This window comes from Prunus dulcis, chromosome 1 (assembly GCF_902201215.1).
Source record: "Prunus dulcis chromosome 1, ALMONDv2, whole genome shotgun sequence".
NCBI classification, from domain to species: Eukaryota; Viridiplantae; Streptophyta; class Magnoliopsida; order Rosales; family Rosaceae; genus Prunus; species Prunus dulcis.
The window spans coordinates 31,759,410-31,786,579 of record NC_047650.1 but is presented as its reverse complement, the minus strand read 5'-3'; the positions used below and the strand labels follow the sequence as shown (position 1 = coordinate 31,786,579).

The window sequence follows — 27,170 nt, the reverse complement described above, 5'->3', positions numbered from 1 at the left end:
TGTAAGCATACTCTTGGCCTTATATAGGCTAATTGGAGACATGGATGTCCACCGGGTTTATTGGCCTTAATTTCCAAGCATTTAGTGATGAAAAGTATAGTTTTCAATTCACAATTGACAACTAATTGGTCAAGTCTCTGTAGACTCCAACTAATTGATAAATTGTATTTCAACCGAGTGAGTCGTAATATATAGATGATATTTACAAAATATTAGACAGTTTAAAAATTATTAAAACATATTATTATGACCTACAAAATAAACAAATGCAATATTTTTTTAAAACATTATAGTCGTTTAACTAATTATCCATCACCTGTCAATATTGTGATTAAAGCGCAGAGGACTTGGGAGTCTGGAAAGTATAGCAGACGTTCCTGTTGGTGATCAATGTCATGGCGCCATTTCAGCGTCTTGTCATTGTAATTTGTATCCACGGTGGCATTTTTCAAACTACACCAAACATAAACTTGGAATTATCCATGCGCCTGTTGCGCATATTATCATCATATGCCATTTTCAAAGTCAATAAGTCAACAGACTTTAAGGTAACATTATTAAATTAATCAAGAGTTTTTCATTTTTATATTTTTGTATATTGGGCTTATTGGCCTACCAATACCGGTCAAACAAACTCAAAGTAACGACAAGTCTGGGCTTTGATTGTCCACTCACTCACCGAGTCGGTTTACAGACCAAGAACCTCAAGATTTTTTTTACCAATTGATTTTTTTAGTATAAGCGATAGTGACAGGACCCGATTCAAATTCCATATTGGAATTCGAGTCAGACCCTGTGCGTGTCCGACACCTGGCGAATGTCGGACACATATGACCTATTTGCCCTTCTAATTTCAACTTATTTTCAATTTAGCCTTGACTCCTACTGAAAATTCGGCAGAGTCTTCCCTGTAATTTATTCAATCCCCAAATTTACACCTGTCAAAACAAGTATGTATACTTATACAGCCAACTGCCAGTACTTAAATATACATGCCAACAGTTCAGTTATCAAACAAGGGCAACATATCAGAGCAATTACTAATAGATTACAGATGAGTTTATCCTTTTACAAAACAAAACTTCTATAACAAATGAAAAGCGCGGAAGACGGAAAAATGGCCCGGTGGTGGATTCCTGTGCACGTCTACAGCCTGGGGGCGCAAAACATTCAATAAATGTGAGTGGACAAAAATAAAGGTTCAGAAAATAGTAATAGAATATACTAACCCCCACTGGAAAAACAGTTATGTAAAACTGAATATTTAAACTGCATTTGAATCATACTAAAATTAAGGCATTCACATATTTATATACATATATGCAAATCATATTCAAGATCAATAAAACTCGCATGAAAGCACTGTAATCAATTTAAAACTACCACCTAGGTGTACCCCTTTAATTCCGTCAATTCCCCTGGCAGGTCTCAGTGACACAAAGTCAACCCGAGCCGCAAACTGGCAGGATTCAGGGGATCGTAGTCAGCCTGATCCGCATTCCTGACTCTCACGGTCCCGGCGTCCCCGAAACTCGTGAGGCAAATGTCAAGTGCACTGACAAACTGAAAGCAAACTGGATGTCTGTGGACATCGTCATATCCGAAGGCATCATATACTGAAGGCAAACTGTTTCTGTAACTGGGTACCCACGGTGGTTTAAGAAAATGTAAAATTTCTGAGAAAATATAAAATTTCTGAAAATTCTGATAAATATATGAAACTCTGCTGCCATATTATCTGATGTACTCTCAATCTCTACTTTCCATATCTCTTTAGCACATTCAACTAAGCAGCATATAAATAAAGATATTTAAATTCAACAAATCATGTTAGGAAAATCATACTCAATAAAACTTATTCAAGATCAAATAATGAAATTCATTTGCATAAAATCATTTATAAAAGAAAAGTCCACTCACTCCTGGTCCGAGCTAGCTAGACCTCCTGAAGGTCCCTCCTGCTGGTCTGCCTGGCCCCGGGTGCCTGGCTCGACTGAAACGGTGGCCGAAGGAGGCTGTGAAGATCGGGCGACGTCGGCCGCTTCTTCTCCAAATTCCGGCGAAACCGAGGCGGCTGGAGGCGGGAGCTGGCTGGGGTTGGAAGAGGACGTCGTCCCGGTCAGTTTGGTACCGGCCCCGTCCATAGCCGTGGTCGGTGGCCGGAGTTGCCAAGGAGAGAAGGAGGACGGCGCGGGAGAGGGTCGCGGGAGGGGGAGAGGGAGAGAGAGAGAAAAAAAAAAGAAAAAAAGAAATCTGATTTTTATAAAATCCCTTTTTGAAATATTTAAGATTGTGCCACTGAGTTTCTTTTGACCATAAGTCTCTCGTTACAACTCCGATTCGGGCCCACTACGTGTCTATAAACTCATTTCACCGTGCTCTACGCAACGATATCTGTAGAATTGTCAAATTCATTTCGGGTCAAAAAGTCAACTTTTCCTTAATAAAATATTCCAAAGGCAAAATCGTCTTTCCTTAAAATAAATTATTGATTAAAAATAAATTTTAGGTTGGGGTCATTACAGATAGTCTACAACCGTACATGCATTTTCTTTTGCACACGGCTCTATAATGGAATTCACTTTTTTATGATCTTACTACTATATGGAAAATATAAAATAAATATAGAGTCTATCAGACTCAGGTTGGTAAAAGATCCAATAACCACCCTTTTTTTTGGAGTAGTCCAAAAATACTTATATACATACACACAAATGATATTATGGGGGTTCGAAAGCTGAGACCTCTAGTATTCAAATCAATACCATTTTCCACTAGACTAAACCCTATTGACACCAATCAGTCCTTGATTCTTAATTGGGCATTTCATTTGAGGCAAGACCAAATTAAGAGAGATTCATCCTATTTTGCATGCCCGAAATTAGCTAAATAATCCAACATTGTTTTATTTATGTACAACTTGCATTGCATACTTTCCATTCTTTAGCTAGCTATTACACCAACACACAAACCAATTGTCACTATAGCTTGTTCCAATTAGTCTATATGTATCACAACTATACTTTTATACCAATTGATGATCATCTTCTTCAATCAACAATGGGTTAATTAGCTAGCTTAATTAAGCTAATTTAAAACTAGCCTTAATTAAGTAGTCTTTATATTAATATAACAGCCCCATTTGTGCTAACTCCAAGATTGTCTTCTTCATTAGCAAAGCTGGGTAGCTGCATGCATTGCATAATAATATAGCCATAGCTCAGGGGCATGCTGCCGGGGCAAATCCGACCTTTCCACCAGCAATATCATACACCACCTGCAGCCTCTTCTGCTGAACGTTCCCAAAAATCCCAATGTCGCTATCGTCCCCATTCCCTGCAAACGCCAGGCAAACCTGATCCGAGCTCGCCACGTACAGTATCCCCGTCGCGTCCAAGTCCTGCGTAAGCCCGCCGTCAAACACGAACGAAATCTTCGGATACGACACCGTTTTGAAGCTGCTGAAGTCGTAGCAAGTGTCAAGTATCGAGAGCTCCTGAGTCAGCGGATAGCTCTTCATCCTCTGACGAAACGCCGCCTTCAACGAGCTGTACGCCGTCAGCGGCAGCCGCGTGATCACCGTTCCGGAATCTATGATCGTTCCCGAAGACGAAAAGACCGAAGCCGAAATCGGCAATTTAGTCCCGCCGACGTTGATCCCGACGACGTTGAGGCCGTAAAACGAGTCGCCTTGGGAGACGGTGGAGAGGGCCGTGAACTTGACGGCGTTGGAAGATCCGCCGCCTTTGCCGAAGCTGAGGTAGCCGGTGGAGCTCGAGGTGGAAGGGAGGCAGTAGGAGAAGAACCGGTTGTATTTTTTAGCCGATTGTTCCACAAGGGAGATTTGGTTTCGGCCGAGACCGAGCAAACCGGCAGCGCCGCCGAAAAGGCCTTGGTTGTTCTGGCCGCACCCGAACAGAAACCCATCAAACACGTCTGTGTTCGTCAAGCTCAGCTTCTCCTTGGCGAAGTAGCCGACGGAGAACGACTTATCGCCGTACTGGATGCCGTAGATGCAGGTGGACGTGGAGGCGGTGCAGCCGGGGGTGTTTCCAGTGGCCGAACGCAGCTGAGTGCACGTGGCGGAGGTGCAGGAGACGTTGGCGTAGGAGGCGGAGAGAGAAGGGTCGAAGATGGGCTCTTTCTGTTTGTAACAAGATTTTACACATGGTCTACATTGGGTCCAAGTGAGGTCGCTGCCCGTGTCGAAAATGAGCGATAGCTGCTTCTTGGGCGAGCCCAGGCCCACGTTGACTATGTAGTTTCCCGCTCCGACGACGCTTCCGGACTGGGCCGGAATGGTGGTGGCCGCCGATTCGCGTAGATCGTCGACGCTTTTCAATTGCTTCTTGGAGTTGACTCGGGAGTGGATTGAGTTGACTCGGGCTTGGTCTTGCTGGAGGATTTGAGCATGAGTTGGAGTTTTGGATTTGTGCTTCTTGAGTCGGGAACATGGGCCATGCTTGTGTACCACTTTCAGCACTGATGATGATGCATGCTTGCTCATATGACCTGAAAATTTACAACTATGATTAGTGACTCGGCTTGAATTGAACTATTTTTATTAAATTAGACTTAATGTCTTTATCTTTGTTTGATAAATTTAAAAAAATAATAAGATAGGAACTAATTAAATTGCACAACAATCCAATATATCATAACTTCTATATTGGGCTGTTTTAATGTAAAGACCAACTTATGCACAAATTATTTTGGTATATGTCGTCACTAGGCATCAATATGGAAGGGGTAGGGTGTCCTGCTGGCTGGCAGTGCCTATCGTACCTGCTTATGTGGCCATGATTGGCCAAGGAAGGAACATGCTTGATGATTACGTAGCTTGCAAAAAAGGACTTCCAAGTGGGAAGAAACTCAAAACTCACATATGTCTTTGTGTGTTTGTGTTTGTAATGAGCAATCATAGTCGAAATTCCTTTAATTAATTAAATAAAGAGTCATGTTTACTGATTGCATGCGTAATCTTTAAACAAAAACTTAATTAATACCATAAAATCTTTTAATCCGTAAATTAAATGATCCATAAACAAAAATGATGATCTCAATTAACAAAACCCTGGAAGGAAAAATTCTTTAATTATTTATGTAACACTAAATTATAAGTTTATTGACAATATAATATTATTATATATACATGCTGCTGAAAGTTACATCTCCTACCAAAACTTTATTATTATTATTTCAAAAATAATAAACCATTTAAAGATTTTGCAGAATCTAATCTATGCCATCTTTATCAAAGTATATATATATTTTATAGAAAGAAATGTTCTTATGGCTTGTTGCTCATGGGTTAAAGAATTGGATTCTCCGATGACCAGCAGCAGCAGTACTGTATATATAAATATATGTATATCTACTTCCACCATTGCAATCAAATTAAAGCAAATGTGACAAGAAAACATGCACACAGAGGATAGAAAGAGGGAGAGAGATAAACAAAAAGGGTTTCAGAGATATTGACCTTTGGTGGAGGAGGAGGAGGAGGAGGAGCTGCAGGTGGTTGCAGGCAGCAGAGAATTGACTTCAACTGTGTGAGCATGTTCTCTTTCTTCCAAGGCAAAGCCCTTCTCCAAAGAGCACAGAATTAGGCATAGAAAACCTGAGCAACAAATGATATACCTCATGAGGAAGGAGGAGCTAGAAATGGGAGCTGCCATGATTATTTCACAAGCTAGCTAACCTAAACTCCCACCCACAGATGTAAAATGATGTTTGCTCCTCAAAGCATACAACCCTTTAGCCTTATAAGCTGAATGGAGAGACAATGGGTTTCCAATTCTCACACGTCACCCATTATAACAGTAAAAAATTATTATGCAGCTTCCACATCAATGTCAAATGCAAAAAACGACATCATCCATGGATTTGTTTCGAAAATATAAGTAGATATGAGAGTATATAGGATGTTACATTAATTAACATAAATACATATACAATATATTTATATGTATTTTCCAATATCATACAATAATTTCTTGTGAAACTATTTTTTTTTTTATAAAGATAAATTTAGTCCAACCATCGTGTACAGATATTGACAAATACATAGCGTTTAAAAGTGCCTATAGGCTATAGGTGAGGAGGCAGCCTTAGCTCACCATTTTGTTTGGGATAAAACAAAGCATGGGCCTTGGCTATGCCTATGAGTGTGACCTTAGGCAGCCGCCTTACATTGACCTCACTCTTCGTCATTAGCACTAAATGTTTGATAATTAATTCTGGTAGATTAATAGGGGAAAGTTTGCTACATTCCATTTGCATTTGTACTTCTTTCTGTTGTGGTATGAGGATGAAAACCGTTTACTTTCGAGGTATAGCACTTTAAAGATCATTTATACCCAAAAAAAAAAAAACTAAATTGGAGTTCGTTTAACTCGATTGAGTAACATTGGGATAGTTCTGTGTTCGTCCAATAACAATTAAATGACTAAACGATTTCCGGTTTGGTTGCTTTTTTTTACATATGATTTAAAGAGTGCCCTACAAGAGACGTTTCTAATTATTAAACTACATTAAAAGCACGGCCATTTATCTGTCCTACTGATAGCTAAAGGGATCCCACACGTGATTGCTTACTGAACCTGTGTACTACCCTAATTAGCATTACTGTACGGACATGATTTTCTTGTTATTATTATTATTATTATTAAATTTTTTTTTTTTCCGGAGGACATGATTTTCTTGTTAATTAGGCAAATTCTGAGATTAGGAACCTTAATTAAATTCTTGCATTCATCTCATCCTTGCAGAAGAAACATAAAATATTAACAATCAGTATTTTTCAGCATCCATTATTTGTTTTGTTCTCTTGTTTTTTTACCATACGAATGGCACTACTTCATAGTTGGTAGTTTCACACTTGAATGACTTGGGTCCAACCAAAATCGTCTGTAAAGACAACGTTCTCAATTGTCAACAATGTTGGGTCTTTTTGTTCTCTTTTATTGATTGGTTTTTTCACTTTCACACAGAAAAAGAGATAGGAAGCAATCAATCATCCTGTAATCTGCGGCACTTGATTTTTCGGTGGAGAGAGGCTGCTGGGATGGGATGGGGTGGGAGGTCGATGGAATCATGAAATTATTTTTCATGCTTTTATTTGCTCAAAAAGTAAAAATATTGGATTTCAAGTGGTTTCCCACCCACCCAAAATCCCCCCACCCCACTTCTAACGTACTCCACAAGTTAAAACTCCACTATAACTAACAATTATTCGTTCTATTATGTAAGTCTCTGGCATGCTAATTAATATTCTATCATCTAAATTGTATAACATGAATTCTTCCGATTCATAATTTGACAACATTGTAAAATATTAGTATTCATACATATCGTGTATAGGAGCCATGTTGACCTGATCAACATAATTGTACACTTGCCGAAGAAATAATTGAGTCCACGAAGACCACACCAATCATCCAATCCAACTAGTTGAAATTATTACAAGAAAACAAAGTGTTGTTTAATTTAAACAATTGGTCTCTATCATTAGTTCTTTTAAAAAATTATTATTGGAACGATTCATTTGTTTATAAATTACTATATTCTCCACTCGGACATCTATGTTCTTAATCTGGCTCATCAATTCAGTTAGCTATTGATATTTTCCTTAAACAGTTTGTCGAAATGCCTCAAAAAGGTTGAGGTAGAAACTAATTGTATTTACTATTGTAGCGTGAAGAAAAATATCTGAAATTAAGACAATCGTTTCTGTACTTCATGATATTTGAGATTAAGACAATCGTTGTCATAATAATGTAATTGCCTTAGAAGAAATAAAGAAAATGGGCGGCCAGCAGCAAGGTTGGTCCAGCAAAGTTATCTTGTGTTTGTTTGATTGTGAATGGGACGTCCCTAATTTCTGGTGGGAATAAATTAATAGCTGGAATCTGTTATCAGAGAGCGAAGATGATCAGTTGGAATCTTGCTTGGGTGTGGGGTAGACAGAGAGGTTGTAGTGGGTGGTGGAAGAAAGCTGGAATCTGTCCCAAAAGATGAGTGAGAGAGAGATGCTGATAGAGATTTTGATGGCTTAACTTCCAATCATCCTGCAGTTTCCAATTGCCAACAAGTAATGTTTTTGATAGGTTTCATCTTCTTTACGCATTTGTCAATTTGGCATGCCCCAATTATTATTTTTCATCCATTAGTTTCCCAATTCCCCCACTCAGATAGTGCACTGTGCACCATTGAAAAAGATGAAAAGGGTTTAATAAAAATTGAAAAAAAAGATTTCTCTGAATCTCTGGATAAAATCTTGACAACCCATTACATCAAATATTATACATCAATCAAACTAATTAACAAGGCTACTTTTATAGTGCCTAAGATTATATCAAATCTTCAAACTAGTAATTAATCATCTGTCACCTGCTGCCAATTTGGTGTTGCAAAATGCCAAAAGAAAACCAACCCAAAGAAATAAATGAAAACCAGAAGGCTTTCTTTCTACAATATAAATGTAATGTAGTTGAGAGAGACTGAGTCAATGTTTGGTGCTAGCAAGCTTCTGAATCTGAAGGTACATTTGCATTGGGAAAGATGAGGATACATAAGACAAAGGAAATTCCTGTCATGGCAGCTCATTGCTTTTGGCATTCTAGTGTTTTGTTAAATATTCATCAAGGAATGATCCAAACTACATAAAGATGAAGTTTTATTTGTATTCACACTCTTGGGATGTTCCCTTCGAAAAGTCATCACCCCTTATGATGTAATAATTGAAATTGTTTATTAAAATATGTTCAATGCAACAGAAAAAACAGAAATTAATGATTTTAATAAAAGTCCATAACAATATCAACCCTTGAGCAACTAGAGTTCTTGTCTATAAGTGAAAGGGTTTCTGTCTCCGAGAGCAGGAGTTCCCTTAAAACCTCCCATCACCTTTTCTGGTTCTTACATCAGAAAATGTTCTTGTCTATAAGCAAAAGGGTTTTTGCAATAAGTTCACATTAGCAACAAGGCAAGTAAAAATGCTTCACAATGAAGTAAAGTAGAAAGAAATCACATTTGCATTTCAACGATTGCTTCATTCCTTGGTAACCAGCCTATGTTCATATTGAATGAGAAATTTGATTAACTTGAACCATTTCCAAAGTCTCAAGTCCCTTTTTTCAGGGGAAAAAAAAAGTAATATGCATCATTAGAAGAAATAACGTATCCAACAGCGTATACGGATGTGAAACAAAATTTGGTATCTTGAAAAAAGTTGGTGAGCTTGCCTTATGCAGCCGACAACACTGAATCATAGTTTTGGAGAAGAGCATTATCACAGTACCAGTCCATAGGATCCAAATCATGCAACAAAGCCTTTACATTAGCATCAAAATCCATCCTCTTGATTTCCTCCATTAAAACTCCCAATACACAATATATCTCTTCACAATGGGAGTGGGAACGATCTTCAGCTTTGAAAGAAAAAACCTCATTCTTAATTTCTATCCAACTCCAACCGGGGACTTTTCTCACACCCCTTTCCCTCATAAGCCTCTTTACACTAGCTTTTTCATCCCACCTTTTGAGATGTCCATACATGTCGGAAAGAAGAACATAAGTGCAGTGCTCTTCAGGCTCTAGCTCTAGCAGATAGCCTGCTATTTGACTAGCTAATTCAATATTCCCACAAGCCCTACAGGCACCCAATAAAGTCTTCAAAACCATTGCATCGGGTTTAAAAGGCATTGCTTCAATCAAAGCTTTCGCCTCATCTAGACGCCCAGCGCGCCCATATAGATCCACTGCACAAGCATAATGCTCCATTCGTGGGGTTATTCCATAATCAGATTCCATGGACATTAGAAACTTGCAGCCTTGTTCAACCAAACCCATGTGGCTACAAGCTGTTAGAACTGCAACAAAGGTTATATGATCAAGTTTCACCTTTTCCTTCTTCATTTGGAAGAAGAGGTCAAGTGCAACATATCCCTGTCCATGCTGTGCATATCCAAAAATAATCGAATTCCAAGTGATTGAGCTGTCTTTGGGGGTCTGTTCAAAGGATTCTCTAGCATCCTCAATGATCCCACACTTAGTATACATAAAGATCAAAGAACTAGCAACAAATTCATTGGACTCAAGCCCTGACTTATGTGCCAAGGCATGTATCTCTTGACCCAGTTGGAGGGTTGCTAAATCTGAACAAGACCTGAGGACAGCTGAGAAGGCATAATGATCAATCTCTACCTCCGCGTATCTCATATGTCCAAAGAATTTCAAGGCATATTCATTCAACCCCATTTGTGATAATCCAGTCAAAATGGAGTTCCAAGAAACACGATCCTTAGACTCCATAGATTTAAATATCTGTAATGCTTCTTCCATGGAATTGCTATTTGACTTGAGATACCTGGCTATCAAAGCATTAGAGATTGGCTCTGACTTTTCTAGTCCCCTTTTTATTACCAATCCATGATAGGATTTTCCATGGTTTTTATGTACATCTTCAGAATAGGCACTGATGATGCTCGTATAACTGTAGATATCTGGTTCAAACCCAAGCATTTGCATGTCTATGAAGAGTTTGCAAGCGAGTAGTTCTTTCTTATGAATCAAGTATGCTGCTAGCATGGAATTCCATGTTACCAAATCTCTACTACCAAAAGCACCATCAAACACTCTTTCGGCATCTTCTATCGACCCACACTCTGAGTATGAAGTGATTGTGGCATTGCACACAGTACTTTTACAATCCAGCCCATGTTTCAGAATTTTACAATGGATTTGCATTGTGGACTTGTAAAACTCAGCATCATCAAGTAATGTCAATATTGGAGCAATTGCGCCATCATCAAGCTTCACCGCCTCCTGCTCCATACAATTCATCAACCAAAATGCAGTTTTACGATCACCTACTTGCACAAAACCAGCAATTAATGCATTCCATGACACAGAATTACGTTCTGGCAAGGAATCGAAGACCACATACGCTTCCTCAACTCTCCCACACTTTGCATACATGTCCAAAAGAGCACTTCCCGAATAAACATTACCCACGTAACCAGTCTTAACAACCATGGAATGCACTTGTTCCCCAAGATCACATCGATAAGCACAAGCGACCCCCTTAAGTATGCTTCCAAATGTATACCCATCAAAATCGAATCCGCATCCTTTCATCTCTCTTAGTATCTCCCACGCAGTCTCAAAGTTCCCACAGTTCACATGCCCAGCAATCATCGTATTCCAAGACACAGTGTCTCTTTGGGGCATGTCGTCGAACATTTTGTGAGCAAGAAAAAAATCATGACATCTTGCATATCCATTTAGGATATTGTTGCCGTAGTAAACGTCTGCAAGGACCCCTAATTTGATTTCTCTACAATGGGTTATCGAAACCTTGCACAAAGCATTCACTGTGCTGCCAAGGAGCGAGTGCAGTGCCCTCATTCATGAGAAGCCACCAATGCCGTTTTCGCTACATAAACAAAGATAAAGCCTTTCCCTTTTCCGAACACCCAACACTAAAAAGAAATTGAATTCACCAACTTGGTCATGCCAATTTGGTCGAGCCAAAAAACAATATAAAAAAGATCTAATTTTGTTGGAAATTCAAAGAAAACGAGGGAAGTAGGCTCTGCTAACTAGTATGGCGTTATGAGTTATGGTGAAGGAAGAGCAATGTAAGACTAACAAACAGAGGTAGCTCTGGGTCCAAGTACGCGCTAGTTCAGAGCTACAGAGCTAAGTGGTGGCAGCAACAATGGCGGGTTGAGTTTAGTTTGTTTGAAATATCGGTTTGAAATGGGAAACGGTCACTTTATGTTTCTACGTTTAATTCCCTGCAAATGGATGTGTTTTAAATTTAAAATGAGAAAAAAAAAAAAAAGGTTTATATTTGTCATGAATATGATAACATAAAGATAACATTTTGGTTTTTCTCTTCATTTTACAGAGAGGCCAACATAGCAAACAAACGAATAAAGAACTCTTGTAAATTTTAATGTAACATAAACAATATAAATTTTTTACAAATGCATCTTAAAGTTGTTTTAATTTTAAGCAACTTGTGGCATTGAGGACGTAACACTTTCAAAGTAAGAACTTGCAAATTTGCAACTATTTTTCATTCTTTCATGCATTAGTTGTTGGACAAGAGGCTCGAATTTCGCCTTCTTCACCAGTCTTGACGCCAATGCTAGCAAGCTTCAAGAATGACTGAGCCCAACTCTCCAAGAAAATAACTTGGTCCTGTGCAAAACTCTCCACTAGCTTCCTTGTTCTGTCATCACTTAACAGGACGGAATCCGATTGAAATAGCCCTCTGTGGGCTAAGAGATTTTGGTAGTAATGATTATCGAACGCAAACGAAGTGTTAGGATCAATTTTGACTGTTGTAGATGGATTTGCGCCCGCAGGGCACTGTCTCATGAGCTCCTCTGCATAAGCGTTGTCTAAGGATGTGTCAATGAGTTTGAGTTTGCCTTTGGAATCTTGTTGGAACCTGTCACTGAATGCACCACAATGAGCTGATCCAATAGTGTGAGCTCCTGGAATAATATCATCAAAGAAAGCAGTTAATGGTGTACCTAAAAGACTTCAACCTCTCTTTAAATTTTTAAACTAACAAAAAAGTGGTTCAATCAAACTTTTGGCAAGCAAAAACATGTGTCTAGATAAATAAAATTGTACCTGATAGGGTGACAAGGTCATCCAAAGACAACCCTTTAGATGAGAAGAGCTTAATCATCTCATTCATTGTAAAACTTGTGTCTACAATATTAGGCCTGACATTTGAAGCTGCAGAAACCTTTCCATCTCTCCTACCAGTTGGAATCTGAACTACAGGTCCCCCAGACTGTTTTCCAGTCATACCATAAATATAATAAATACCCAACTAGAAGATGCAGAAAATTAAAAAAGAATTAATGAAGAAAACATAACAGTTAATGAGGGAGATGGATCTTAACAATTTCAACAGCATCTCTAGCAGCCAAAGCAACAATGTCAGCACAAGAAACAGTTCCTGGACAGAAAATTTCAAGCAGTCTTTTTGCTGAATCAATCACTGAAAAGCCTCCCAGAGATGTGTTTGCTGGATCACTTCTCTCAGTCCCAGTTCCTTGTAGAAGCACAGATGCATCACAACCCTGAAATCATGAAAAACATTACACAAACAAACATGCATGAAAGAAGCCACCCATTTTCATGGTTTAAGAATTATTTTTTCCTTGGGGGAGGGAGCTTAGTGTCAATTCAAATCAATGCCGAAAATCAATGAGGCATAAGGCATCTAAGAGAGCAAGCTAGAGTTGTTTACCTCCACAAAGCAATCATGGAAGAGCAAGCGAAGAAGCTTCCCAGGGATGGTAGGGTCCATGTCAGAAGCTGATCTGACTGTGTTTCTGACCATGAGCTCAGCAGAAGGGCATGAAGCTGAGTAGAAACTCAATGTGAGCTCATCACAAGAAGCAGAAGCAGCTAAACATAACCACACAAAGAAGACACCATGTGTGTAAAAGAAGGCTGTTGGTCTTTTCTCCATATTGGTTTATTTTCATGGAGCCTAAACCATACAGAGGAACGCTTAAGACATTGACTTCTTGGCTCTTGTATTATTATAGAGCATTCAAAGTCAGAAAATATCAGAGAGAGAGAGAGGGATATGGAGAGAGCAAGAGATAGTTGGCCATGTGGAATCATATGTTGTAAGTTTTATTTAAGGCTGCATTAATGTGGTTTTGGTAATGTCAGAAGGTAGATGGCTTCACTTTGGTTGAGAAAATTACTCATCGCACCAAGAAAAGAAAGAAGCAAAAATAGGATTTTGTGTGGCTCTATGATAGCAAACATTTTTTATTATCAGATTCAGACCCCATTTATTAACTCTCGGGAAAATTTGAAAATTGGATAGAACTGATGTCTAGGATGAGATTCACGTGATACATAAGAAGATGAGGAATGCATTGATCGAATTGAAAAAACGGAGACGAAGACCGTGTATTTGAAATAGTACAAGAACTAGTCATGATAAAAATAAATTAATTAATTAATAAACCTACAAAATTTCATCTGTTAGACAGATGAATGATTTTTACACAAGTCAGTATATCTCTTGTTCTTATTGGGCCAATATGTGATTTGCTCACCCTTACAAAAATTAGACACTGAATAAAATATAGTCTAAAACTAACTGGCCTAAAACAATGAAAATTTTGAAAAAAAGAGGTCAGAGGGCTGGAAGACGAGGCCAGACGCCAGACCAACCTGATTGACCATACATGAAATTCGATTACATAAACTTCAACTGAGAGAACCTAATGTCATTGATCAGCAAAAATATTTTGAAACTGACAGAAAGCAACAAAACTACACAACAGGAGCTTCAAATATTTTCAGTTTTAGTATCCACCGCATCTTCAGCAAGGTCTTCACTGTTATCTTCAAGAGAACCTAAAGAAAGCTTTGAAATTAGTTTTAGGAAAGCTTAAAAGAGAAAATTCTTAACAAGGACAGAGAAGAAAAAATTGTTACCTGTACGGATCAATGGAAGAGGACTCCTGGGTACTTGTGATGATTCTGACGTGTTATCAAGAAGGTAAGGAAGTTCCAGAAACTGCAAAAGAGATTCTGTCTGAGGATTCCGAGTGTATTCTGCCAAAAGAAAAATTGTAGTATTAACATAAGATGTTCTTGTTTATCAACATATCAAATGATATTACACAAAGGATGGCATAATTATCCTTACCAGGAAAGGTACCGCTCGGGACAAAGTTAGAGGGATTGTAAGGTGGAGCTGTCTGGGTGAATTCAAAAGGTCTAGCCCCTCTTGCTTGTAAATTTCTCCTGACCCATTGACGACAATCTTGCTTGTCAAGATGTACATTCCTACAGTATAACATACGCACTTAGTAGCTACTTTACAATAGAAAAAGACAGTTAAAAGGGTAAAGAGGAAGAAAAGATTTAACAGTCGGATCATCGGTAGCATTCACAATACATTTCTAAAGAGGTACACACCAAAAATTTGCACTTCTATTTGTGAGAGGGAAATTAGAGTTAAATCGCCGAGTTATTTCTAGCCATTCTTCATCATACTGGATTTCATAAGGGCCTGGCTCAGATTCAATTTCAATAACCTAAAAAACCAGAAAATGTCACACATAGGACCATTAGCTACCAGCAATGACTCCAGGGGAACACCCTATATACTACATTCAAAATCACATCAAATACCTGCAGAAATTTGCGTCCTGGTTGGCACTTGTCAAGGGCAAGAAAGTTTGTCACTGAAATATCTTCCTCGTGCTGAACAAGAGCAGCAAATTTGCAGTGTAGATGAGCTGAAAACCAATAAGGTGGTTTCAGTTTTTCTAGCAATTGAGCAGCTGGTTTACTCCCAAGATTTCTTTCCTGAACCTAATGACATTTTAAACGACACAAGATATTTAAAATCATACCTATCAAAGCTTACCAACTCATTTTTCCATTCTTGCAATTACCTCCTTCTCAAAAAAAGGTTTGTCCCGAACAAGTTTCTTCCAGTCCCCACAATCAGTGATTCCAACAGGCCAATCATGTGAAAGAAAAATATCAATTGGTTCCTCAACTTGCATGAGTTTGTGGACATCATACTCACGAACATGATATATGGACCTGATAGTACTCTCATTATAAGGAGGCCTCTCATAGTGCCCTGGTCAGGAGGAGGAACAAGTTACCCTTGTTATAACACCCCATATAGCAAAAATTCCCCATACCATAGCTATACTTAAGAATAAGAATAATATCCCAACATAAATAACTATGTTTCATCAACAAACGATAAGCAAAGTAATAAACATCTGGAATGACACAAATTTAAAGCAAACTAACCTTTGCAATAATTGTGCCGGTTGTAAATTCCAGACAGCCCACCAATTCGAATGTTTCCAAACTTGACTACCCCAGCAAACCCCAAGAAGTATATATTAGGTGCTGCCCACCCTCCATAATACCTGAAAAACAGAAAGGAAAAAAAAAAAAGAAGTAAAAATCACAGGGAAAATGGCAAAGACATTATTCATTAAAAAATAAAAATAAAAAACGACAAACAGAAAAATTGGAAGGGAATGCTATAGCTTATAGCTGAAGAAGGGACTCACAGTTCCCACAAATAATTAGAAGCTTCGTGATTTCCACCGATGAATATTGTGGGGAACGGAGCAACTTCCTCGCCGGAATAGTATTTCCAGAAGGTCTTCATGTCCCGATATTTTCGAGGCACATTTAAACTCTCTAAATCCTTCTCATTCCTCACAGCCTAATTTCACGAAAACATTTACTTATAAACCAATATTGTCCAATTTCAGAAACAATCAAACAAATAAAAAAGCTTGAAACTTTAGGGCAAATAAGCAAAGAACGAAACTGCAAGTTGTAAGTTTAGGGGCAATTTGAAAATTTTCAGGCCCACTTAAGCTCTCCAAATCCTTCTCATTCCTCACAGCCTAGTTCTTCCGAAAACAATTGTATTCAACTAAACATCGTTAATTTCAGAAACAATTCAACGAAGAAAAAAGCTCGAAATTTGGGCAAGCGAGTAATGTACCTGAAAGTCGCCGCAGCAGAGGAGAAGGTCGATTTTGGTGCTGTGAAGTTTTTCGTAGTGTTGGAGGGTTCTGTAGACATTGTCGAGGTCGCCATGCATACAACCTTCTACTGCGATTTTCATTCTGATTCCCAAATCCGAGCCACAAGCTGGAGTGCAGGGAACCCAACCCAATACTGGGGTCTAAGCAAAGCTTCCCTTTGGGTTTTGTTTACCGCTTTTTTTAAGACGGATTTTTGCCCAATACTGAGGTGGATTGAATTTTGAACTAATTAATATATGTATAATAAATAAAGCTTATTATTATTATTATTATTGAACCTCTTTCGATAAAAGAAAAAAAGGAAAAAAAGATGTATTGAACCCAAATTTTAATTACGAAAAAAAAAAAATAACACTAATGGATGTTAGTTTATCGTAAAGAAATTCCAGAATTTCTTAAAAATTTAAATAATAAAAAAATCGTAAAGTGATAGACTACAAAATTTTAATGTGTTACTTTTCTCTAAGACAGCTTTTTAGGGTGCCATAAACATTATAAGCTAAATAAAACCTATTAAGTTTGATTAAAAAATGTTGAATATTGGGTTTTCTTCTTTCTTGACACAAGCAATATTTTTTTTAGATTAAGCGATAATTGTATTCATAACTTCTTAGCTCACAAGCAATATTAAATGAGAGAGGTATCTAATAATTGAGAAATTATACAATAGTACGGTACTACCACGTGGCACTGCCAGGTGGTAGTACGCACCAATTGCATAACGACATGTGGCATGGCTGTCTTTTAAGAGAGAGAACGTTAACATCCAGATTTAATGGTAACACCGTTAGTAACCAACTCTTTTTTTGTTTTTTGTTTCTTGTTTTTATTTTAAGAAATAGAAAAGAAACCTAAGGCATATTATCGAAATCTGTTTTTATTTTGGGGTTTTGGTTGTGTTTTAAGTTGTGAGATGGAAGGGGTTTGATTTAGGTTTGGTTTTTCGTAGCATTCTTGCATTTTCTTGTTGCAATTAATACATGTTGATTTTATTTCTTAATTTATGGGGTGTAGAAGTTCATTCGATTTGGGTATATTATTAATGGATAATACTTATTGCTCTGTTCTTTTGCTATTTGTTTTACCTTACAATTTGAGTATATTATTGCTGGGGGTGAGAACTTTGGATTTTATTTTTTTGGCATATGTCCTCCCCTGAACAGTTCCTTGTTTTCACTTTATTTCCTTTCATTAGATTAAATGCTGTTCCTTTCTTTTGAGTAATCACTTTATTTCCTTTCATTTGATATGCTCTTCAAACTTTTATGGAACTGCAATGTGTCGTTTGGATTCCATGGAAGGAGAAGGAATGTTGTGGGAAATGGATGGTACATCTCTTTGAGCTTGTTTCTCTAATGTTTTTATAGGTTCAAGTTTGTCTGGTAGTTTATTGCAAGGAGAAGGAATGTTGTGGGAGAACTGAAAATAATTGTAATTATTTTAGTCTTAGACAACACCTTAAGGAGACATTACTTCTATGGATTATGTTGCTGCTCATAAACATTTGAATGTGAATCCTGCATTATATATAGCTTCATGTTAGTCAAATATTTCAAAATAGGCATAAGCTATAGATAAACCATCCTGATTCAATGAATACCTTATTCAAATGTGTCATGAAATTAGTACTTTGTAGCATGCTTGTAAAGGACAAATTAGGTTGATATAATGTCCTTGTAGAATTGGAATCCTAAAAGAGAGAGGAAAAAAAAAAAAAGGGTTACACCATTAAATTGTCTAGGCTCATAAATGAAAACCCAAACTTGATTTTTAAACTAACAAATTGCATTACTTTGTTAGATTGAAGCAAATTTGCATGACCTTCGGTAGGTAACAATCTTATAGTTGGGTAGACCTATATAACAATGGTAAGATTATACAATTAGTTGAATTTATAGAAGAAGAAAAAAAAAAAATTAAAAGTCTGAAAAACATACATGATTACTAATATTTGTACTCATTGGTACACTGACTGGATTAAGAAAATTTGAATTGAGTGGTGTATGAGCTGAGCTATATGGATGACCTATCTTGCTTGATTGCTTGGTTTTCCCTACAAAAACAATTTGGAATAATAAGCATTACTGATGAGTAAAAATTAATAATAAGAGATCGTAAACAATAAAACAAGACATGGAACTTTCATGCTTGAGGAAACAATATCTTTTGGTGTCCTTTTTCTTCGTTTCTCCATAACGCTTTTTAATCTGGCATTGCTTATACCTTTTGGCCTTACACACGGGGAATTCAGTATTGGTGTCTCATCAAATGTGCAACCACTTGCATTACAATCAACAACGTTATCAGAAGTTTTTTGATTAACTTCTCCCTTTGACTTTATCATTTCTTTTTCAATCAATTCTTCCATCTCTCTCAATTTTTCCATAGCAATTCTAGTATTAGCTTCTGTCTCTGCTGCCTTACTCAATACATCATTAGTTGGACAAGGTAAACTCTGTTGTGACCCTCTTCATTAAGTTCAAGTGAGTGAATTGTGCAATCACTTCCAACCTCATGCATCATCACTGTCAAACCATCTACAAACTCCTTTTCAAATAATTTAAATATTTTCCTTGTGTGGACACTAGCAACATGATTCAAAATTACACTGCTTTTGGCAATTCTAGAAGGGAGTCCTTGATTGCAACAAAAAGACTCTTCTAATTCATTTGAACGCATTTTTTCCGCTTGTTTATCATAGTGATGCACAAATTGAGTAAGACTCATTGTCTTAGTAGACATTTGATGAAAAACATTATTTGTGCTCTCACTTCTTTGTGAAGATTTTATCCTAGCAGTAAAAATATGCTGGCTAAATACTGGACACCATTTTGCACGAAGATTATATAGTGTCATCAACCATGGGTTGCCTGTAACGTTGAATTTTACCAATAAGTCATCCCAGATAGACTGAAATTCCAATTCTGTCTCACAATATCCTTGAAGACACTTATTGAACATATGGTTAAACTCTTGATTACCATAATGACTTCCCAAATTTTTTGCAGCATTTTGAGATATGTGCCACGAGCATAAACGATGACATACCCCAGGAAAAACGTTTTGAATGCCATTTGCCATTGCTTGACATTGATCAGTAAAAATAGTCTTTGGTTTTCGACGTCCCATTGATTCTAAAAATGTCTCAAATAACCAAATAAATGAATCAGTTTTCTCATCCAATAAGAAAGCACAACCGAATAGTACGTTTTTCCAATGGTGGTTGTCCCCAACAAAAGGAGCACATATCATGTTATACCTATTAGTTCGATAAGTAGTATCAAATACTACCACATCTCCAAAACAGTCATAGTCAATTCGTGACCTTCCATCTCTCCAAAAAAAAGTTTGTCATTCGGTTTTCTTGATCAACTTGAACTGTGTAAAAGAATGAAGGATCTTCAGCTTGTTTGCGCTTGCAAAGGTTCATCAAGCTTTGAGCATCCCCTACTTCAATCATGGCCATTTTCTCCTTGTTCACAACATTGTAGCAATCTCTTTTTGTAAAACCAACATTTTGAGACCCGCCAACTTCTTCTGCTAAATAAGAATATGTATTTGTGGTACTTATTCTTGCACCCACCATTGTTTTAATGACACCCAAATTTGAATCTGAAACTTTTCTATTTGATCTCAAAAATTGCCTCTCTTCTGGCTTAGCAAATTCATGGTTATGCTCAGAAACAAAATGAGAAACTTTCCACGTATCATCTTCATCCTGGAATGCAAATAGAATACTAGCTTCGCAACCTATTCTTGTCTCTAATTTGCTAACCTTGCTTAATTCCGAAGGGTCAGTATCTAGCTTCGAAAACCTTCTTTTGAACAAAGATAACTAAATTGCCGCAGAACTTTTTTTGTATTGTATCTCTTTTGTCCCCTCCGAACACTAAATCTAACTCTCGTAGCATAATTGTTGTAGAGATTATAAGCTTTCTCTTCAGTGAACACAACACAACCCTTCCAAGTAAATCTTCATCAATATTTTCTACACGGTTAACAATCATTGGATCTTTTTCTCTTATGTTTTCTTCGTCACTTTCAACATCAATGAATACTGGCACATGCCATAACATCATCTTATCAAACATAGAAATAATAACAAATATATAAAATAAAATAAAAAGAGAAACAACCTGTATAACCAGCAACAATAAAAATAAAATAAAAAATAAAAAATAAAAAACCTGCAGCAATAGACTGAAAAAAAAAAATTTAAAAAAAAATCTGCATCAATCGATAAATAAAAACTACATTAATCGACAAATAATAACAGTGATGCAGATTTCGATAAAAGTAATTATGTCTTAGGATTTCTTTTTTATTTCTTAAAATAAAAAAGAGAGTTGGTTACTAACAGTGTTACCATTAAATCTGGATGTTAACATTCTCTCTCTTAAAAGACAGCCACGCCACATGTCGTTATGCAATTGGTGTGTATTACTACTCGGCAGTGCCACGTGGTGATACTGTATTATTGTATAATTTCTCCGAATAATTAGTTGACATACATGAATCAATGCTCTTCAACTTCTTAAACTACAAATTCCTTGAAAATATTGAATTGAAAAAAAAAAAAACATATAATCAACTGAAAATCAAATTCCAAATGCAATAAGCAAACCAATCAGAACAGAAACTCTAATTACTAAGAGAACATTACGAAATTCTCATACTAAAAGTTGAAACGTTTTTCACATCACATCGACGAAACGGTGTAGAAGTGGGTCACATGTTTCCCTTTTTAAGGCAACAACATATGGAGATTTCAGCACACAAATCAAAAGTAGCACAGCAACGTTTCACCAGAAAAAGAAAACAGAGACTTTTCCGAAAGTCCCAGAGCCTTGCAAGCAACGCCAACCACCACATAACTTCTTCACCCTCTCTCTCTCTCTCTCTCTCTCTCTCTCTATTTTAATCTCAAATGATCAGAACATAACTGTGCATTAATAATTTGATCAGCAGCAGAAACATGGCTCTGGTTCACCCTTTAGTCTCACACACATTTCCCTCTTCTTCCACTGCTTCAAAACCATTAACATCAACAACAGCCAAATCAAACCCACCTCCCAAACCATTTCCATTAATATTTACAAATAAAAAGAGCCACAAAATTAGTTTTAATGCAGTCACTGATGATATCAAACACAAGGCTGCTGCACCTCCTCCACTTGATCATGATCTGAAAGAAGAGGAACAAGATCACAGGGTTCTAGTGAGTCCTTCCGGTGAAGAAGAGCACAGAGGTGAAAGGGTCGTGGCTGAATATGATTGGACAGAAGAATGGTACCCTCTGTATCTAACCCAGGACCTGCCAGAAGATGCACCTTTAGGCCTTACTGTGTTTGATAAGCAGCTCGTTTTGTATCGTGATGGCTCTGGCCTGCTTCGCTGTTACGAGGATCGTTGCTCTCACAGGTAAAAACTTAATACTATTAGTAATCTCATGATTCATAACCTCTTTTCATTCACAAAATCTTAAGTGAAAATCTTGTTCTGCTTCCTCTGTTTTGTTACCTTTAGAGTTTCTACTTCATGGCTAACAAAAAGTGATTTCTTTGGTGTGTGTGCGTTTTTTTCCCCTTTCCTTTAAGGCTTGCAAAATTATCAGAAGGCCAGTTGATTGATAGAAGACTGGAGTGTTTATATCATGGTTGGCAATTCCAAGGCCAAGAAAATGTGTAAAGATTCCACAGGTAATTTGTATGTGTCTTATGAGTGTTTGTAACTCAAAATGTTTCATTTCATTATATATAGTTCCCATTTTAATTGATTTAAAAATATTCCACACTAATCAAGGGACCTTAATTGATCTCTGCATGCACTACACAGCTCCCATCTGGTGCTAAAATTCCTAAAGCAGCTTGTGTTAAAGCATATGAGGTGAGGGACTCTCAAGGTGTTGTTTGGGTTTGGATGTCTCACAAAAAACCACCCAAACCCAACAAGCTACCTTGGTTTGAAAACTTTGACAGGCCAGGCATTGATTATTCTTCAACAATCCATGATCTCCCTTATGAACACTCTATTCTTCTGGAGAATCTCATGGATCCTGCCCGCATTCCAATCTCACATGACAGGACGGGTTTTATTGCGAAAAGAGAAAATGCACAGCCGCTGAGATTCGAGGTGACTGAGAGGACTGATAGAGCTTTTGCAGGCTATTGGGGTGAGGCAAAAGACCAATCCTTGCCTTACTTCTTAAGATTTGAAGCACCTGGTGTTATTGAAAACACAAGGGAACTTGTAGACAAGAATGGTGAGAAGCAATACTCTGCTGGTCTCTTCCTCAGTAGACCAACAGGACAGGGAAAATCCATGGCCATTATGAGGTTTGGAGCCACCAAGCAATCCCCTTTGGCTAAATTGTTCCCAGATTGGTACTTCCATCACATTTCATGTACAGTTTTTGAGCAATATATCATCTCAAAATGAGATACTTTTGAAAGAAAAATCTCCCACAAAAAATCTGTACCTTAATTTGAAATCATCTGATATATGGGTAGCTGAGTATAGGAAACGGGTGGACAGAGTAGGGCATGGCATGCCTTATCATGTTGGGCACAGCACTATATCATTGCCCAATGAGCCAGCCATGGTAGAACATGCGCCAGCAGGACTTGTTGCTAGTGTTTCAGCATCTCAGCCAGCTAAGGGAGGCATTGGAAGCCTGCATGTTCCGAATTGGACCAACCGGTATTTCAGGCATGTGATTCATTGCAAAGGGTGCAGAGATGTTGTGAAGAGTTTTGAAGCCTGGAAAATTGGTCTTTCTGGTATTGCTCTTGGGCTGATCTCAGTGGCTATTTTAGTGGCTGGGAGGCAGTGGAAAGCCATTTTGCTGGTGTCAGCGGCTGTGTTCTCAGCTGGAGCTTATGCATGCTCAGCTGCTGTTGCATTGAATACAACAAACTTCATAAGAACACACAGGAGATTGTGATTTTTGAGTCATAATCCATGATCATGTAGAAATATTTCCAAGCCAAGTAAACATGATTGTGTATGTATTGGTATTTTGTATTCCACCATAAGCTCTTTTTTTTTTTTTCCTGAAGCATATAACAAAAGAAGGAAATTGAAAAGGTGAGGTGGGTTTTTACCAAATTCAACAAAATGAGAAGGTGTTCAAGAAAAATCCAGCCTTTTTCTATTCACTGTTCAGTGTTCACTAACTAACTACTCACTCCACCAATATCTTTTCTTGTCCCGCCAATTTCTCTGGCTTAACTTTCCATCTCCCCAACACGACACCACCAGTCAATTGCTTTTCCCTATCTCCTCGCACCCACTAAAACCATCAACTCTAATTTTCAAACTCACAGGCATCAAATGAGCATGCACCTCCCCTCCACTTGATCAAAAGGACTGGAAACAACAACAACAAAAATGCAGGACGAAACAAAAAAAAAAAAAAAAAAACCAAAAGAATTATGGCCCATGCAGGTCTCGAACCTGCGACCTTCGCGTTATTAGCACGACGCTCTAACCAGCTGAGCTAATAGGCCAGTTGTTATTGATATGAAGTTTTATCATTTTATATCGTAGTACCGTCATTTTTTTGGGGCCCAAACAAAACTAAATAGAAATATTCATGGGCCTGGCCATACCACAAGAACTGGGTCTGGGGTAGATTCATAACATTACATGGAAGCCCAAGTTACGAAGTCCCGGGGAGAATTCTATAGTGAGGGCCTAGAGCAGAAACAAGTTTATAAGCCACACCACCACCCTGCAATGCAAAGACCTGTCCTTAATGATAAGGGTCATTACAGTCCAAGGAGATGGTGGAGAAGAGAAGAGTCCTCATCAACCTCGCACAAGAACAGTCCTTACTCCTGGGATGTTTGTATGGGTTTGGATGTTTCACAAAACAAAACCCCACCAAACCAATTATATATGTATATATTGCGCTGTGCCTCACATAACAATGCATGTAATATAATGGAACCCCATAAAATGCCATATCTTCCCCAACCCAAGGATGAAATAAACAATGTTTTGAGTACCAAAAATGGTACACACAGATACAGGTCTATGCGTGTAACTAAACAGTCATAGTAGAGTAGCTACCACTATTTCTTGTTGATTGACCAAAGAAAAGATTGTGTGGCTACCAGGAGTGCAACAAGCTACTAAGCAAAGCAACTCCCAACCCAATTTCACTGTCACACTACTCTCTCTCTCTCTCTCTGTATCATCACATATTATTCACCGTGATGATGGCTTTATTATTTCCTCCTCCTCCTTAGCTCTCCCTGCCAGCCAGTCATGTCATCATCTCCCTCTTCCTTTGTTTCCTCTCCAATACAATCAAACATGGCTTTGTTTCATCCCTTTCTTTCTCATTCCACGTCTCTCCACCACCTCCCCAAAACTCCCAGACAACCACAGCCACTCAAACTGCTCTTATCTCTCTCCTCCCCACCCCACCCTCTGAGACCCTTAATTCCAACAAGAAAGCAGCTAAGCACCATCAAGTGTAGTGCAGTTGCAGACATCAAACCTCCTGCTCGCCCACTTGATGAACATCAGGAGGAGGAGGAGGAGGAGGATCACAAGGTCTTGGTGGGTCCCACCAGCGAGGCTGACAGGAGAGGAGAGCGGGTCGTGGTGGACTATGATTGGACAGAGGAATGGTACCCTCTGTACCTCACCCAGGACATTCCGGACGATGCACCTTTGGGCTTGACTGTGTTTGATAAGCAACTTGTGCTGTACAAGGACGGCAGTGGAGAACTCCAGTGCTACCAAGATCGCTGCCCGCACAGGTAAACTTATCTTTGCCTGTAGATTCTTCTATATAGCATGGAAATAACTTTGTATGAAATCTTTGTCATATTGAACTTTGTATCTTCATCTTTTTGCTTTGTCAATACTATATAACTAATGAAAATAAAACTTGGGTCATGACATGACAATCCAATCTTAGCTAGGTTGGCGAAACTATCCGAAGGCCAGTTGATTGATGGAAGACTAGAATGTTTATATCATGGTTGGCAATTTGAAGCCCAAGGAAAATGTGTAAAGATCCCTCAGGTCTGTCGGTCTGTCTGTCTGTCTTTTGATTAATTAAGATTGTTAATGATGTTGAACGTCTCTTTAATTGTGTCTGTAATATCACAGCTTCCAGCTGATGCCAAAATTCCTAAATCAGCTTGTTTGAAGACATATGAGGTGAGGGACTCACAAGGGGTTGTGTGGGTTTGGATGTCTCAGAATACACCACCAAACCCTTCAAAGATACCTTGGTTTGAGAACTTTGCTCGGCCAGGGTTTCAAGATACTTCTACAACCCATGAGCTCCCGTATGACCACTCTATACTTTTGGAGAATCTCATGGATCCTGCCCATGTTCCAATCTCACATGACAGGACAGACTGGAGTGCAAAAAGGGAAGATGCTCAACCGCTGCGCTTTGAGGTCACCGAGCGCAGCGATAGAGGATTCGCAGGTTGGTGGGGCAAGACAAGTGATCCATCAGCCAAAAGCTTCTTAAGGTTTGAAGCACCATGTTCTCTTCAAAACAATAGAGAAATTGTTGACAAGGATGGGGAGAAGCACTACTTCACGGGTCTATTTCTCTGTAGGCCAACTGGACAGGGGAAATCCATGCTAATTGTGAGATTTGGTGGAACAAAAAGGTCTCCACTGGCAAAATTGTTTCCCGTATGGTATTTTCATCAGAATGCAGGCAAGGTCTTTGAGCAAGATATGGGATTTCTTTCATCTCAAAATGAGGTACTCATGAAAGAAAAAGTACCCACCAAAGAGTTGTACCTTAACTTGAAATCTTCAGATACATGGGTTGCTGAATACAGGAGATGGATGGACAAAGTTGGGCATGGGATGCCTTACCATTTTGGGCACAGCACAATCTCATTGCCCAAAGAGCCTGCTGTTGTGGAACATGCGCCAGCAGGACTTGTTGCCGGTGTTTCTGCATCCTTGCCAGCAAAGGGAGGGATTGGATCCATGCATGCTCCCAATTTGGCCAACCGGTATTTTCGACACGTGGTTCATTGCAAAATCTGCAGAAATGTTGTCAAAGCTTTCCAAGCATGGCAAAAGGCCCTTACTGCTTTTGCTGTTGCATCGACTGCATTGGCAATTCTAGTCTCAGGAAGGCAGTGGAAGGCCCTGCTATTAGTATCTGCAGCAATAAGCTCAGCTGGGGTTTATGCATGCTCGGCTGCTATTGCATTGAACACAACAAACTTCATAAGGACCCATAGGAGATTATGAGCCATCGATTTCAGAACCGAGAAGACGATGTAGATTCTGTTGCCTGTGTTTTTTATACGTTTAGATTCTCCTTGGAAGCTTGAAATCGCTCATTTGTTGTGGCTTTCCCTACTCTCTTCCTTTTCCTTCATTTTCCGTGGCTTAGAACAAGTTTCGTTTCTTTTTTTCTGTGAACAATAAAGCTTCGTTTTTTTTTGTACAGACAACTACTACTTTAGTGAGCATTAGAATTTAGAACTTTTTTCTAGATGAATGTCTTTGATGTTGAAACTTATCTGACAGAATCTCGCACATCTCAATTGCAAAATGTTTTTTCAGTGACTTGTGTAGACT

General features: G+C 38.3%; 4 protein-coding genes, 1 non-coding gene and 1 pseudogene across 6 annotated transcripts; 2 read left to right on the top strand and 4 right to left on the bottom strand.

Annotated features, from left to right (window-relative positions):
• Positions 1–2,846: 2,846 nt before the first annotated feature.
• Positions 2,847–5,775, bottom strand: LOC117615391 (aspartyl protease family protein At5g10770-like). Its single transcript, XM_034344467.1, has 2 exons — positions 5,483–5,775; positions 2,847–4,512 (listed from the first exon to the last, which is right to left on the bottom strand). The coding sequence occupies exons 1-2, from the start codon at positions 5,676–5,678 to the stop codon at positions 3,221–3,223; spliced, it is 1,488 nt and encodes a 495-aa protein (XP_034200358.1). The 5' UTR covers positions 5,679–5,775; the 3' UTR covers positions 2,847–3,220.
• Positions 5,776–9,074: 3,299 nt separating this feature from the next.
• Positions 9,075–11,730, bottom strand: LOC117614723 (putative pentatricopeptide repeat-containing protein At3g25970). Its single transcript, XM_034343620.1, has one exon. It carries the CDS (start codon positions 11,407–11,409, stop codon positions 9,247–9,249), a length of 2,163 nt encoding a protein of 720 aa, XP_034199511.1. The 5' UTR covers positions 11,410–11,730; the 3' UTR covers positions 9,075–9,246.
• Positions 11,731–11,940: 210 nt separating this feature from the next.
• On the bottom strand, positions 11,941–16,789 carry LOC117618140 (lariat debranching enzyme). Its single transcript, XM_034347758.1, has 13 exons — positions 16,550–16,789; positions 16,104–16,261; positions 15,835–15,956; positions 15,462–15,655; positions 15,196–15,378; positions 14,980–15,098; positions 14,708–14,847; positions 14,494–14,613; positions 14,372–14,412; positions 13,280–13,510; positions 12,930–13,109; positions 12,652–12,817; positions 11,941–12,509 (listed from the first exon to the last, which is right to left on the bottom strand). Exons 1-13 carry the CDS (start codon positions 16,670–16,672, stop codon positions 12,094–12,096), a joined length of 2,193 nt encoding a protein of 730 aa, XP_034203649.1. The 5' UTR covers positions 16,673–16,789; the 3' UTR covers positions 11,941–12,093.
• Positions 16,790–21,461: 4,672 nt separating this feature from the next.
• Positions 21,462–23,602, top strand: LOC117634639 (annotated as a pseudogene). The gene is made up of 3 exons (XR_004586807.1): positions 21,462–22,013; positions 22,190–22,291; positions 22,428–23,602. The product of XR_004586807.1 is annotated as a protein TIC 55, chloroplastic-like (transcript).
• A 424-nt stretch (positions 23,603–24,026) lies between these two features.
• TRNAI-AAU lies at positions 24,027–24,100 on the bottom strand. The gene has a single exon. It is a non-coding gene; the product is annotated as a tRNA-Ile (tRNA).
• Positions 24,101–24,748: 648 nt separating this feature from the next.
• Positions 24,749–27,090, top strand: LOC117634630 (protein TIC 55, chloroplastic-like). Its single transcript, XM_034368815.1, has 3 exons — positions 24,749–25,363; positions 25,529–25,631; positions 25,719–27,090. The coding sequence occupies exons 1-3, from the start codon at positions 24,864–24,866 to the stop codon at positions 26,835–26,837; spliced, it is 1,722 nt and encodes a 573-aa protein (XP_034224706.1). The 5' UTR covers positions 24,749–24,863; the 3' UTR covers positions 26,838–27,090.
• The last annotated feature ends 80 nt before the right edge of the window (positions 27,091–27,170 follow it).